This window comes from Orycteropus afer, unplaced genomic scaffold, assembly GCF_000298275.1.
Source record: "Orycteropus afer afer isolate SDZICR_OR568_19922 unplaced genomic scaffold, OryAfe1.0 scaffold00617, whole genome shotgun sequence".
NCBI classification, from domain to species: Eukaryota; Metazoa; Chordata; class Mammalia; order Tubulidentata; family Orycteropodidae; genus Orycteropus; species Orycteropus afer.
The window spans coordinates 248218-261626 of NW_006922204.1; the positions used below are offsets into that span (position 1 = coordinate 248218).

The 13409-nt window shown below is 40.1% G+C and overlaps 1 protein-coding gene across 1 annotated transcript in view; it reads left to right on the forward strand.

Annotated features, from left to right (window-relative positions):
• PDK3 (pyruvate dehydrogenase kinase 3) overlaps window positions 1-13409 on the forward strand; it is a 123018-nt gene that overhangs the window by 101939 nt on the left and 7670 nt on the right. Inside the window, exons 6-9 of the mRNA XM_007956405.2 lie at window positions 10-87; window positions 8366-8442; window positions 9726-9827; window positions 10619-10729. Coding sequence (XP_007954596.1) covers window positions 10-87; window positions 8366-8442; window positions 9726-9827; window positions 10619-10729 — 368 coding nt within the window. The remainder of the gene's footprint in view (window positions 1-9; window positions 88-8365; window positions 8443-9725; window positions 9828-10618; window positions 10730-13409) is intronic.

The following is a 13409-nucleotide window of genomic DNA, read 5'->3' on the forward strand; positions in this document are numbered from 1 at the left end:
TCTTTGCAGATGCATATGAGACAGCCAAGATGCTATGTGAACAGTATTACTTGGTAGCTCCAGAGCTGGAAGTTGAAGAATTCAATGGTAAAAGAAAGATAATTTTAACCTGAAATACAAAGAAGCTGACTAAAGAACTGCTTATACCTGAGCTATATTTTAGTGAAGTCCTACAAATCTGCTGCTTTTAAATCTTTTTAAAACTTTCTCTGTACCTTGGTCAACCAGATGTATTGTTGTAAGGAGTTTTTGCACAGAAATGTTTAATGCATCAGACCCCAGAGTTCTGGGAACAGATGTAATCAAGGTAGAAAATGCACAAAAGTTAAAAACAGGCATTTCTCAAAATAACAAAGGCAAACAGTCAATAAACGTATGGAAAAGTGTTTAACTTTTCTCTTCAAGGAAGTACACACACACACACACAAAAAAAAAACCCACAGAGAAATGTCTTTTTTGCCTTTCAAAATGTAAATAATTAAAACATTTTAATATTTTGAATTGGTGCCCAGAAAAATAACTTTCTCACCAACACTGTGTATTTCTGGCATAAGTTTAAATTAGTACATCCTTTCTCAAAAATACTAACGATGTTCTTTCTCTTTGGCCTAGTAAATTAAATTAACGATGATCATATTCTTCGGTCTGCTAAATTAAACTTCAGAAAAGTTACTATAATAGTGATGTGCAGAGATTTCTGTACAAGAATGATGATCACAGTGGTGGTCTTATAGAGAAAAATTAGAAAACAAACCCAGTTTTCCACAATAGAGGATTATTGAAGTAAATTATGGTACACCCATAAGATAGAATACTATGCAGCCATTCAAAAATAATGTTCAAAGCAATATTTAATGTTTGGGGAAAGTTGAGTTTTTTAAAAACCCAACTATAAAAGTTTGTAATAGTGTAAGTTCATTCAAAAGTATTTTGAAAGATTTATACTATCAAAATGTAAACAGTAGCTCTCTAGATAGTAGAATTATAGCTCATTTTTATATTACTCATGTTCTTCTATATTCATGTGCATACTACTTTAAAAAAAACTATAAATTATAAGAGATATTCTCATTGGAAAAATACAGAAATGTAGAGGAAAACCTGAAAGCCTCTGTCTTAGACAGAGCTGTGTCTTTCATATAAAGGGTTCAAGCTATACATGTTCTATAACTTGTGTTTTTCACTTTACCTTGAAGATGTATTAATGTCATTTACAGATTATCCATAGTACCGTTGTTATGTGTCGTTGAGTTTATCCTGGCTTATAGTGATCCTATAGGACAGAGTAGAACTGCCCCATAGGGTTTCCAAGGCTGTAATCTTTACAGGAACATACTGCCAGTCTTTTCTCCTGCAGAGCAGCTGGTAGGTTCCAACCACTGACCTTTCGGTTAGCAGCCGAGTGCTTAACCATTGTGCCACCAGGGTTCCTCGATCCATAGTGTAGATTACTAGAATTTATTCAACTATTTCCCTATGCGTGGACATTTAGGATTTCAAATTTTCCTATATTACACATAATGATCAAAAAGCCATCTCTCTGCATGTGTTTGTGGTGGTGGTCATTGTTCAATACTCTCAAGTCAGTTCTGACTCATAATGACCCCATGTGTCAGAGTAGAACTGCCCCATAGAGTTTTCTTGGCTGTAATCTTTACAGAAGCATATCACCAGCCACATCTTTCTCCCGTGGTGTCACTGGGCGGGTTCGAACCACCAACCTTTCGATTAACTGCCAAGCACTTAACTGTTGTGCCACCAGGTCTCCTTGTGTGTATAGTGTAGGAAAATTTCTGAGTGTGTGTAAGAATTTCTGTAGGTTAGATTCCTAGAAGTGGAATGACTGATTCTTAGGGTATGGGCATTTACAATTAAAGATATAACCAAATCCCCTCCCCAAAATATACCAAAAAAATGTATTTCCCTTATGATGAGACAGAGATGTAAAAAGACTTCAGGCTGCTGTTTAAGGACAGTTGCCCTTACATTCTGCTAGAAGATATGAAACCAAAATTGCTTTGAAAGTCTAGGACTTTTCTTGAGTATTCCTGATTAGATGCATCTTAATATTCTCCCTGTTTCTTCCTGCTGGCTAGGCAGAACTTGACCTAACAATCTAGATTTATATTCTCGAACACTGAAAGTTAAATTCGCAGGTAGTAACAAATCACGGCTTTATATTCATGGCAGCCTCACTCACTCTTATGTCCATTGCAACAAACCCATTCTCACTAATTCCTGGATGCCAGCTGTGTCACTACCAGCCGAGGCTGTCACACTGGGCAACTCACCCCACCACAAGATTGGACTGTGGATCCAGTCTTCACAACTATTTTGGCAATATCATATGAATGATTCTGAAGCTCCTTTCCCATCACTAAGATAAACGAATGTTAGTTATAATAAATCAAAATTATATTTATGATTTCTTGAATGCCAGGGTTCTCTGTGAGCTTGTATAAGGGCTATGCGTTAGCTCTAATGAGTTCCATGTTAGAGATAAAGGCTGGAGATTGGTTCCGAACACCTTAAGTAGACACTGCTGCTTTATAATGAGAGAGAGAGAGAGATTTTCCCACACCGCAACAGCTGACTTCATTTTCAAGGGAGGAGTCAGATTCAGGTTCTAAATGGATTCATTTCAGAGCCAGTCTAATAACCTAACATAGCATCTCATTTCAGGATGCTTTTATTACACAACAGGCATCTTTGACAGTCATCGGATAGAGTGCTGCTTGTTGCTGTGAACTTCAGAGTAAGGCTGACAGTAATGCAAAAGAATTATTTGTTGATGTTGTAGGTGCTGTCGAGTCAGCTCTGACTCACAGTGACCCTGTGTACTACTGAAAGAAACGCTGCCCAGTCCTGCACTTTCCTCAGTTGTTGTTATGCTTGATCCCATCATTGTAGCCCCTGTGTCAATCTACCTCATTGGGGGTCTTCCCCTTTTTTGCTGATGCTTCACTTTACCAAGCATGATATCCTTTTCCAGGGACTGGTCCCTTCTGATAACATGACCAAAGTAGGTGAGACGAAGCCTGGCTATTCTCGCTTCTAAGGAGCATTCCAGCTGTACTTCCTCCAAGACAGATTTGTTCGTTCTTATGGTATTTTCAGTATTCTTTGCCAATGCCACAATTCAAATGCATTAATTCTTCTTTAGTTTTCCTTATTCTTTGTCCAGCTGTCACATGCATATGAGGCAATGGAAAATACCATGGCTTGGGTTAGATGCACCTTAGTCTTCAAAGTGACATCTTTGTTCTTTAATACTTTCAGGAGATCTTTTGCAGCACATTTGCTTGCAATATGACGTCTAATTTCTTGACTGCTACTTCCATGGGCATTGATTGTGGATCCAAGTAAAATGAAATCACTGACCACATCAGTCTTTTCTCCACTTATCATGATGTTGCTTACTGGTCCAGTTGTGAGGATTTTTGTTTTCTTTATGTTGAGGTGTAACCTATACAAAATATACTATGTATATGTTGTTATAAGAGGGTTCATAGAAAAGGTATGTGTCTATCTTGGGATCTTTGACCTCTAGTTTCGCCACAGTGGATATACTTTTATGGGTACTTTCAGTCAAGTGGTTCCAGGCAACAATCGAAAAGCCATTACTGGTGGCACTGGGTGCCATTGAGTTTATTCCAATTCATAGTAACCCACCCCATGTGACAGAGTAGAACTGCTGCATAGGGTCTTCTAGGCTGTTATCTTTATGGAAAGGAACCCTCTTGGTGCAAAAGTTAAGCGCTCGGCTGCTAACCAAAAGGCCAGTGGTTCAAAACCAGCAGTGGCTATGCTGGAGAAAGATGTAGCAGTCTGCTCCTGTAAAGATTACAGCCTTGGAAACCCTGTGGGGCAGTTCTACTCTGTCCTATAGCGTTGGTACGGGTTAGTTGAAAGCGACTCAATGGCAACAGGTAGTCTTTACAGAAGCCAATCACCACTTCTTTTGCCTGCAGAGATATTGGGTGGGTTTGAACTGCCAGCCTTTCAGTTAACAGCTGAGTGCTTAACCATTGTGCCACCAGGGCTCCTTCCATTACCGGTAGCTCTGTTCATATTGTAGAAATTAAATTTTAGTAATAATATCCAACATTTATTGAGTGACAAGCTCTGTGTAAGCTAGTTTATCACCATTATCTCATTTAATCCTTACATTAACCCAATGGGATATATACTGTGCCATTTTAAAGATGAAATGCTGAGTCCCAGATGGGTGAAATGGCTATTAATATAGCCATTAACTGCCAGAGTCAGGACTTGATCCCAGGTCTGTCTGTCTTTGAGCCACACTAAATACTGTCTCTAACAGCCTTGTGGATTGATTAGCCATCTCTAAGTACCCAACTACCTTTTCTCTTAAATGGGTTTTTATTTTAAGCTTTCTTTTTTTTTTGTTTTTCCTCCACTCGTATAGAAGAACTGTCTGAAAATAAAATTCCTTTTATCCTAGGCCGAATTCTATTGGCATTTATTAAATGTTGTTTCAACTAATGATACTTGGAGCAATGACTGTACAAAGCAGAGACTATTATTTATTGAGTCTTGAGGATAGCAAATTTGGACTGTTTTTTGCCACTGACTTTTCAAAATATACCCTTAGACAGAAAATTCATATTCCATTTGTGTCTAGTTTTAGAAAGTCAGCAAGCATCTATTAAGGGTCTTAACAACCACTGGACCTAGGATTAGGGAAGATTCATGGACAGAAACATTTGATGTGGTCTTAAACGGAATGAAAGAAATCTAGACTATAATGTTCCCAAAGAAAAGTGTAAGTAATTGAGAAAGCCTTCAAATGGCTTTTAGAAAGTGTTGAATTGGAAAAAAAAAATGATAAAAGGTATTTTAAGATTAGTTTTTCCCTAAAATTTGGAGTGAAAAAAGTTGAATTCAGAAGTTGGGTAAAAGGTCAAGCACTCAGCTTGCTCCTCAGACCCCATTAAAATACCAGTAAAGGACTACAAAGAGAACCGGCAGAAGAAAGCTGGGGGGCTCATCGGTAGACCACCACTCCCAGCTCCTGAGAGAGGGTGACCAGATGGAAATAGTCCAATAACTGGAACAGAGCAGAAGAAGCCACAAAGGGGGAGGCTGCACCTACTTTGCCAAAGGTTAAACTGTGGACTGGCTCTAGGAGCAGAGCTGCAAGGTGCCAAGGACTGGAATGAGAAGGTGGAACCAAAAGGCAGGGGTCGATTGAGAGCTGATCTAAGGAAGCGCATAGAGGAGTGATGGTAAGCTGGTTGACTCGGGCCAAACTCTGTCTACATCCAGCCACGGACATTGTTCCCCCAGGGAAAAATACAAATGTAGGTACTCTCTGCACAAGATTATCTAGGAAGAACTGGAATTGTTCATGTGAGTGTTGGTATTCCCAAGTAAAGTTCTCTTCACTTAAACATGTGGGAACCCTCCAGTCAGAGACTACATGCTCAACCAAAAGCCTGCTGAAGCATCTGGAGCATGTACACAGAGCTCCAAATCAGCCTTCCCATGTAGGGAAAAGCTCCAGAGGGGAGTGCAGCACTGGCCCCCTCTGCTGAGCCGTCTAGTTCTTTATTCTTCAACGAAACCTCACAGCCAAATATCAGACCTTGGGAGAAAGCCAGCAACAGCAGCGATTACCTGGCTGGCATTCAACTTGTCAGCTGTGTCACTGCCAGAAGACCTTCTTCCAAAATTCTGAGCAAAATGAGGTTGAACCCAGATTCCATGCCTAGCCAAGCCTTCAAGCAAAGGAATCATATTTAAGGAGGATTGTAGCTCCCATGTACACTTTTCTGAGGTAGGTTACCTGACTGACTTGACCGTATATATAATATGGATATAAGAAAGAGTGAAAAACATTCTAGAACTTAAGTTAAAAAAAAAATAGGATGATTGTGAAGCGTGTCTAGCAAGCAGTCAATTCTAATCGGAAAACTCTTGACGAATGGAATGGATACCATGTAGTAGAGTAAGAAGCTGGATGGTCTTAGTAATATGATGAAGAGAGTGTGTTTCTTGTTCCAGTTACCAAAAGGAGGCTGTGTTCATTTCCTAGAGTTGCCATAAAAATTACCCCAAGCTGGGTGGCTTAGAGGGGCCCTGATGGTGCAGGGGTTAAGCTCTTGGCTGCTACCCGGAAGGTCTGTGCTTGGAACCCACCAGCAGCACTATAGGCGGAAAGACTGGTGACCTGCTCCTACAAAGATGACAGTCTTGGAGACCCTGTGAGACGAGTCTCCTCTGTCACGTAGGGTCTTTATAAGCTGGAATTGACTCGATAGCAGTGGATTTTGGGTGGCTTAAGACAACAGAAATTTATTCTGTCATGGCTCTGGAGGCCAGAAGTCTGAAGTCAGGGTTTGTTCCCTTCTGCAGGCTCTGAGGGGGAAATCTGTCCTCTAGCTTCTGGCGGCAGCTGGCGTTCTTCGGCACTCTTTGACTTTTAAACCCATCACTCCATTCACGGCCTCCGTCTTCACATGGCCTTCCCCTGTGTCTCTTTCCTTGCTCTCATAGGGACACTAGTCATTGGTTTTTGGGCCCACTCTAAATACAAAATGGTCCTTAACTTAATTATTTCTGCAAAGACTGTTTCCAGTTAAGTTCACTTTCACAGGTACTAGGGGCGGGGGTTGGACTTAGAAATACCTTTTTAGGGCCACTATTCAACCTCCTAAGGTGCTCTGGTGGTGCAGTGCCTAAGGCATTAAACTACTAAGCAGAAGGTTGGCGGTTCAAAGCTACCAGCCACTCCGTGGAAGGAAGATGGGGTGATCTACTTCCTTAAAGATTTACTGCCTTAGAAACCCAATGGTGGTTGCTATGAGTCGAAATCAACTCAATGGCAATAGATTTGGTTGTTTTTGGTTATTCAGCCTGTTGTAGAGAGGTAGTTAGAAACTCCAGGTAAAATCCAAAACGGTATAAGAAAGACACAATCCAAATATTAAGCAACCTAAAAAGAGGAGCATAATTTCAAGCAGTTAGCGTGTAGGGAGAATCCATTTCATCTTAAGGTTGAGAACATTCTGTTTCAAGTGACACATTAATCATGTCATTAGGCTCATAGGAAAGGAAATGTTGTCCTGGTACACTGTGGTGGCCACTCTGCAGTGATCAGTATTTACCTAGTTATCATATTACCAACGTTACACTATTGATTTTTAACTTTTTGAAAGAACTTGTAGAAAATAATAAAAGATTTATGCTTTTACTAGGTATGAATCTGAGGGGTGAAATGGAAAAAGTGGAGGGACTTCTGCTTTTTTTTATGTTTTAAACCATTTGCATATATTACTTAGAATTTTAAAAATAACTGATTGTCAGAGGGTTTGGGATTCAGAACCAAAAGATCTTGATTCAGATGACCAGTTTCAGCACCTCTTCTATTACTGTGGGCAGGTCACATAGCCTCTCTAAAGCCTAGTCTTCACCTATATATATTTCCTCACCTGTATTATAAACCTAGTTTCAGCTGGCTTTATAATAAGGCCTACCCTTATGAACCACACAGTATTGTCATGAGCATTAAATTGGATAATATATTGTGAAAGCTTTGTAAATAGTTATGTATCAAACATGTTAGCTCTTTATTATTGTGAATTACTTTATTAGAGGAAGTAGTTGAGTTGAAATGATAATAACATGGGTGGGTGTGTCTGTATTCTAGTTACGAAAGCTCAAGTAGTTCACTCTCATAAGTGACTTTGGGTCGTGAGGAGGAGGAAGGACTAAACATACCCCCAACGCTGTTCTTAGAGCTTAACATGGAACTCAAGTGTTTCTGATTTTCCTCAGGGGATCCCTGGGGCAAGGAGAAAGGACTGTAAGTCACCAGGACTTTGTCTGTTAGTTGCTAACAGAAAACGTTGAGTGACCCTTACATCCTGCCCTATAATATGCCTTGTTTGTCATCATTTAACAGTTTAACATTGCTGGCTAGTCCACTTCACCTTGAAGCGTACCTCTTTTCTCCTGTGGCTTCACGATCCCTAGGCTGCCTGCTGGGGTCAGTGGTGGAGAGTGTTCCCCAACTTGAGAAATGTTTAGTGATATTTGGATGATCTAATATAAATCTGAGAACATTATGACACAGGTGATAATATTCCGTTTCTGCCCAGGAGGAAACTGAGTAATTTGTCCAACGTTTTATCACTGGTAAGTGAAGGAACTAGAATTTCAACCCAAGTTTGTTTGATTCCTAAGCATATGCTTTTTGTTAGCCCTGCCTGTAGCAGTAGAAACTTAAGGTAGCCTTTTATAGACTTCTCTTTTTATGTATTCTTGGGAAATGGAATGCCACAGTCTTTCGTAACTTCTACTTTAGGCTCTTAGTCATTGATGGTTTTGTCTCTGTTTTCAGCCAAAGCTCCAGACAAACCTATTCAGGTAGTTTATGTGCCCTCACATCTGTTTCACATGCTATTTGAGTTGTTCAAGGTAAGTGGAATTTAAAAACACGGAAAGAAGTCTTCATTTTAAATTACTTGATTCAGGGCATAATGGATTCATTAGATTAGCATAAGAAAAAGGTTTTGCATAAGCATTTGAAAAATTCTATTTCTGATATCCTGTGGGTTTTATAATTTGTACACTGTGAGATGAAAAATTGCTGTGTACAGTATAGTTTTTGTGAATATTAGTACATATTGATTTTGAGACATAATTGTGCTTCAGTGATTTTATGTAAAATCCATACTATTTTTTCTTCAGTTATAAGATTAGAGATGCTTTTTAGTTTCCAAAGCTGGCAAAAGCTTTGTTGTTGATAGCCAGATCAAAATAAAAATATGTTTATGCATATTTATGTTACTAAACATTAAACGTGTGGGTGCATTAGTAATTGTTCCAGGCCTGAGAGACACTGTAAGCCCTTTACATGCTTGAATCAATTTCAAAGAACTGACAGAGGCAGGGAGGAGAGATGTGGAAGAGCTGGACCACAAAGGACAAAGAGCAGACTCTTTCAGCCTCTACAGCTTAAGCTGCTGCTTTTGTTAGCGAGTAGCTAATGGCATTTACAGTAGCAGTATGATAGGCCCAAGACGTTTGCACTAAAATTTCATTCCTTCCGATGTGTAAAACCCTCTAAATTGAGCACCTGAAAAATCGGTTATGCTGATTTGCTTCCAAAAAATTACAATGTTACTGATGTAACACTTTAAGGTTGAGATGGGCATTCAATTGTGAACTCTCTCTTGAGCAGCTGTGGCTTTTTCAGAATTGCTTTAAAACTGATATTTCATCTCCTTTATTTTTCCGCCAAATGATTAATTTTTATGGGAAGCATGAGTCTTTTCAGCCTTTCTGCCTTCTGCAGAGGAAAGGTGCTCTGTAAATGAAGCCTGATAAATAGGACGGAAAGTGCAAAACTCAGCTTCTGCAACCTCATTACGTGTGATAAAAACATCCCACTTGGTATAGAGTTTAAAGAATTTAAATACCCTACAGCGAAAACAACGAAAGAAAGAAAAATAAATGTTTAGAGTGGTAGGTGGGGCTGAAACTAGATGAAAAATAAACTGAAGTGTCAGGAATTTTTCCTTGATCATAAGACATGTTTAGCTCAGTCAGCTCTTTGGAGGAGAAAAGATGCCATAAAAATCCAACTAATATTTGCCCCGTAAAAGAATTATTGTGTGTAAGTTATCTTATGCCAGCTTCTTTTTAAAAATTGTATGAGTCATTGGTATGCTTAAAAAAAAAAGGTCTTATCATTTTAGAACTCAATGAGAGCAACAGTAGAATTATATGAAGATAGAAAAGAGGGCTACCCAGCTGTTAAAACCCTTGTTACTTTGGGTAAAGAAGACTTATCCATTAAGGTAACTGCTTTATTTGCATTTGTCCTTTAATTATCAGTTAATTTAATACTACCTAGGCATTAAGAAGTCAGAGACAAGGGCAGAAAACTAACATTTATTGAGTGTCTTATTTGAAAGTACCATGCTAGATCCGTGGCTTACATGACCTCAATTCCAATTCATTGTTGTTGTGTTGTTAGATGCCAAGATTTTGGCTTCTGACTCATGGTGACCCATGTGCAATGGAGTGAAACCCTGCCTGGTCCTGCGCCAGCCCCGTGATGGGTTGTAAATTGGACCATTGTCATCTATAGGGTTTTCATTGTCTGATCCTCAGAAGTAGCTCAGCAGCCCTTTCTTCCCAGTCCATCTTAGCCTTCAAGTGCCACTGAAACCCGTTCAGCATCCTAGCAACACGCACGCCTCCACTGCCAGATGGCGGCGGCTGGGCACGAGGTGCATTGGCTGGGAATTGAACCTGAGTTTCCTGCATGGAAGGCAAGGATTTTCCTGCTGAACCACCACTGTTCCCTTCAGCTCCATTAGACCTCCACTGTTCAGGGAATTAAGGTGGAGAGTTCCAATCCAAGCCTATCCAATTCTACTGTACTCCTATACTTCCTTCTTTGACGTGGTTCACAAAGGAGCCATATTTCATTGGGAGGTCAGAGCCCTTGTAGGTTTTTCGAGTTATCTGGTGTGTACTTGTAGGTTTTTTAAGTTATCTGGTGTGTACTTTATTTAATGAACTCATTGTGTCCGTCTAAGTATAGATTGATTTAAAAGTTTTTTGAACATTTTATACATTGCAGATAAGTGACCAAGGTGGTGGTGTCCCACTTCGAAAAATAGATCGTCTTTTTAACTATATGTATTCAACTGCTCCCAGACCTAGCCTGGAGCCTACAAGAGCTGCCCCTTTGGTAAGCATCTTAAACTGTTGCTTAAGGGAGTATCAGGAACATGCAAAGGGACTTAACGAGAGCTGCCTGTCCCTAAGATTGTTGTACTGTCCTCATTGAACTAGAATCTTTCCTGTCTGATTTGCAAGAGGGGGAGTTTTATGGCTCTGATAACATTCTTTTCTTTGTGGCTCCTTGGACTTAGATTTCTTCTCAAATTCATAACTAAGAAACACAGTTGAGTGCCTCACTCTTAAATACAGACAGAAAGCACTTCCCTGTGAAAAACAGCATCTGGAACTCCACTTACCACCTAGCACTATCCTTAGAGGGGGCAGCAGAAGTTTAATAAACTCAAAAAATTAAACAAGCCCATTGCCATCTGTCCCAGTTCATGGCAATGCCATTTGCATCAGAGAAGAACTGCTCCATAGAGTTTTCAAGGCTGTCACCTTTTGGAGGCAGTTCACTAGATCTTTCTTCTCAGATGTCTCTGGGTGGGTTCAAACCACCAACCTTTTGGTTAGCACGCAAGTGCTTTACCCTTTGTGCCACCCAGGGACACCTGGAAGTTTAATAGTAGTTGAGACTAGGAACAGGACACAGTGGATAGCTGCAGCTTGGTTCTGGGCAGTTGAATGCAGCGTATCATAGCAGCCAACATCACTCATAGCCTTTGAACTTTCACCATCAACTGTGTTGATATAATTAAAATGTTAAATTATGGAAACAGTAAACATTTTATGTTAAATAACACAAGCACGAAGCATAGGTGATGTATGCGTTTTCAGAGTCCTTTCCATCTCGCTCTTGAAATCCCCTTCAGCCCTCCTAAAGCCGTGGAGAAAGCTTCTTGTTACCATGGTAACATATAGAGCCTTGTAGGGCCACACTTTCCTCACCTGCTGAGTGTTTCTAATTGACAAACAACAATTGAACTCCTTGTCATTAAACACAGCAACATATGTATCAGTCTGCAAAATGGTTCAAGGTATAAATTAAGTTTCATTTTAAAGTCCTACCTGAGTGATAAGCACCTAAGAGTAGATTTTATTTGTATGAATAAAAATCAAACACTTGGCATCGTTCATCCGAGACAGTTGGTTAACTCAGCATGTTGAAAACAGAAGGCAAGTCATTTATATAGGATTTAAGAAAATTTATGAAAGATCAATTTAGAAAGGCATTGCATTGACCAGGTTCTGGCACCTGCTTAAATAAACATTAAAAAAAAAAAGACACTTCAAACAAGATAGAGCCTTCTCCATTTGCTTATTAGGAGTGTTGAATTGTCTATTCTAGGTCTGAAAATAGCATCCTGAGGATAGCTGTTGTGTCATACCGTATATACATATATTTTTAAATGAAACTAAGAAATTGAAGTAAAGGACCTTAAAAAGTTATGTATCCAACCTCCCATTTTATAGATGAGGAAGTGAAACGGAGGCCAGGAGAGGTTAGTATCTGGCCCAGGGCCATTGGGCTGATTGATTAGCACAGCCAGTGCTGGCCCACACTCTGTGTTTTGCCCCGTGTATCATGTGGCCTCTCCTTGGAAGGAATGCTTCCACCAGTGTTTCTTCTGGTTACTCATGTCTCTCAGCTCTAAAGTGGATGTACGGAGAGGTGCTATAGAAAACATCATCTCCTCACCAAAGAAGTTACTCCTTTATACCTCTGGGCCACTGAGTCAGAACGCCTCAATGGCAAAGGATCTGGTTTTGGTTTTTGGCCTTGACGCATCCATTTCTTTCTTTTCCTGGAATGTTCACCTTGCCAACTCCTCTTGATCCCTGGATACTGGGAGAACTCACCAAGTCAAAGTAGAGGCCCATCCCTCTTCCGTATTCCATAGCACCCAGGGACTCCTGGAAGTATACCTGTCTTCTCACACTTTTACTGCATTGGACTGCGGCCCACTCAGCTTTTCCTGATAGAGCTGGAGGCGGGTTCTGTGCCTTGATAGAATGGAGGAGACAGACGTCCTCGGGTCTCTTCCTGGAACACGCCATTTTCTTTCCTGTGGTTACCTCAGTCACTACTATGGATATCTCATCTTTACTACAGGGCACATTCAGTCAGTACTAAAACCACTAAATGACAGGGTGCACTCTGTCACACCCAGCCCTTTGGGTTAGGTCCTACCTTGTGGAGTGTATCAAGGAAAGATCTTAGAAAATGGAAGAAATTCATGTAGCTCTGAGTAAAACCAGCTTTCATTTATTTAATTTTACTATGTGTTAAAAAGCCAAACCAAATCCGTTACCACCAAGTTGATTCTGACTCACAGCAGCCCTAAAAGACAAAGTGCAACTGCCCCACATTTTTTCCAAAGCTGTAATGTTTAATGGAAACAAACCGCCACTTCATTCACCCACAGAGCGGCTGGTGGGTTTGAACCACCAACTTTTGAGTTGGTAGCCGAGCACCTTAACCACTGCACCACGAGAATTCCCTTACAATGTGTTAGGCACTGTGCCAAAACTTTACACTTATTACATCATTTAATCCTTATAACACCTCTGAGGTAAGCGTTTAATTCAATTTTTAAGTGAAAGAACAGTTAAAGAGGTTGAATAAACTGCTCAGAGTCACACAGAAAATGCATTTGATGTGAGTGACCAATATGGCAGCATTGAGGATAAGAAAGACATAGAGAGGTACATGGGAAGTACAGACCACAAATATGAACCCTTTTGCA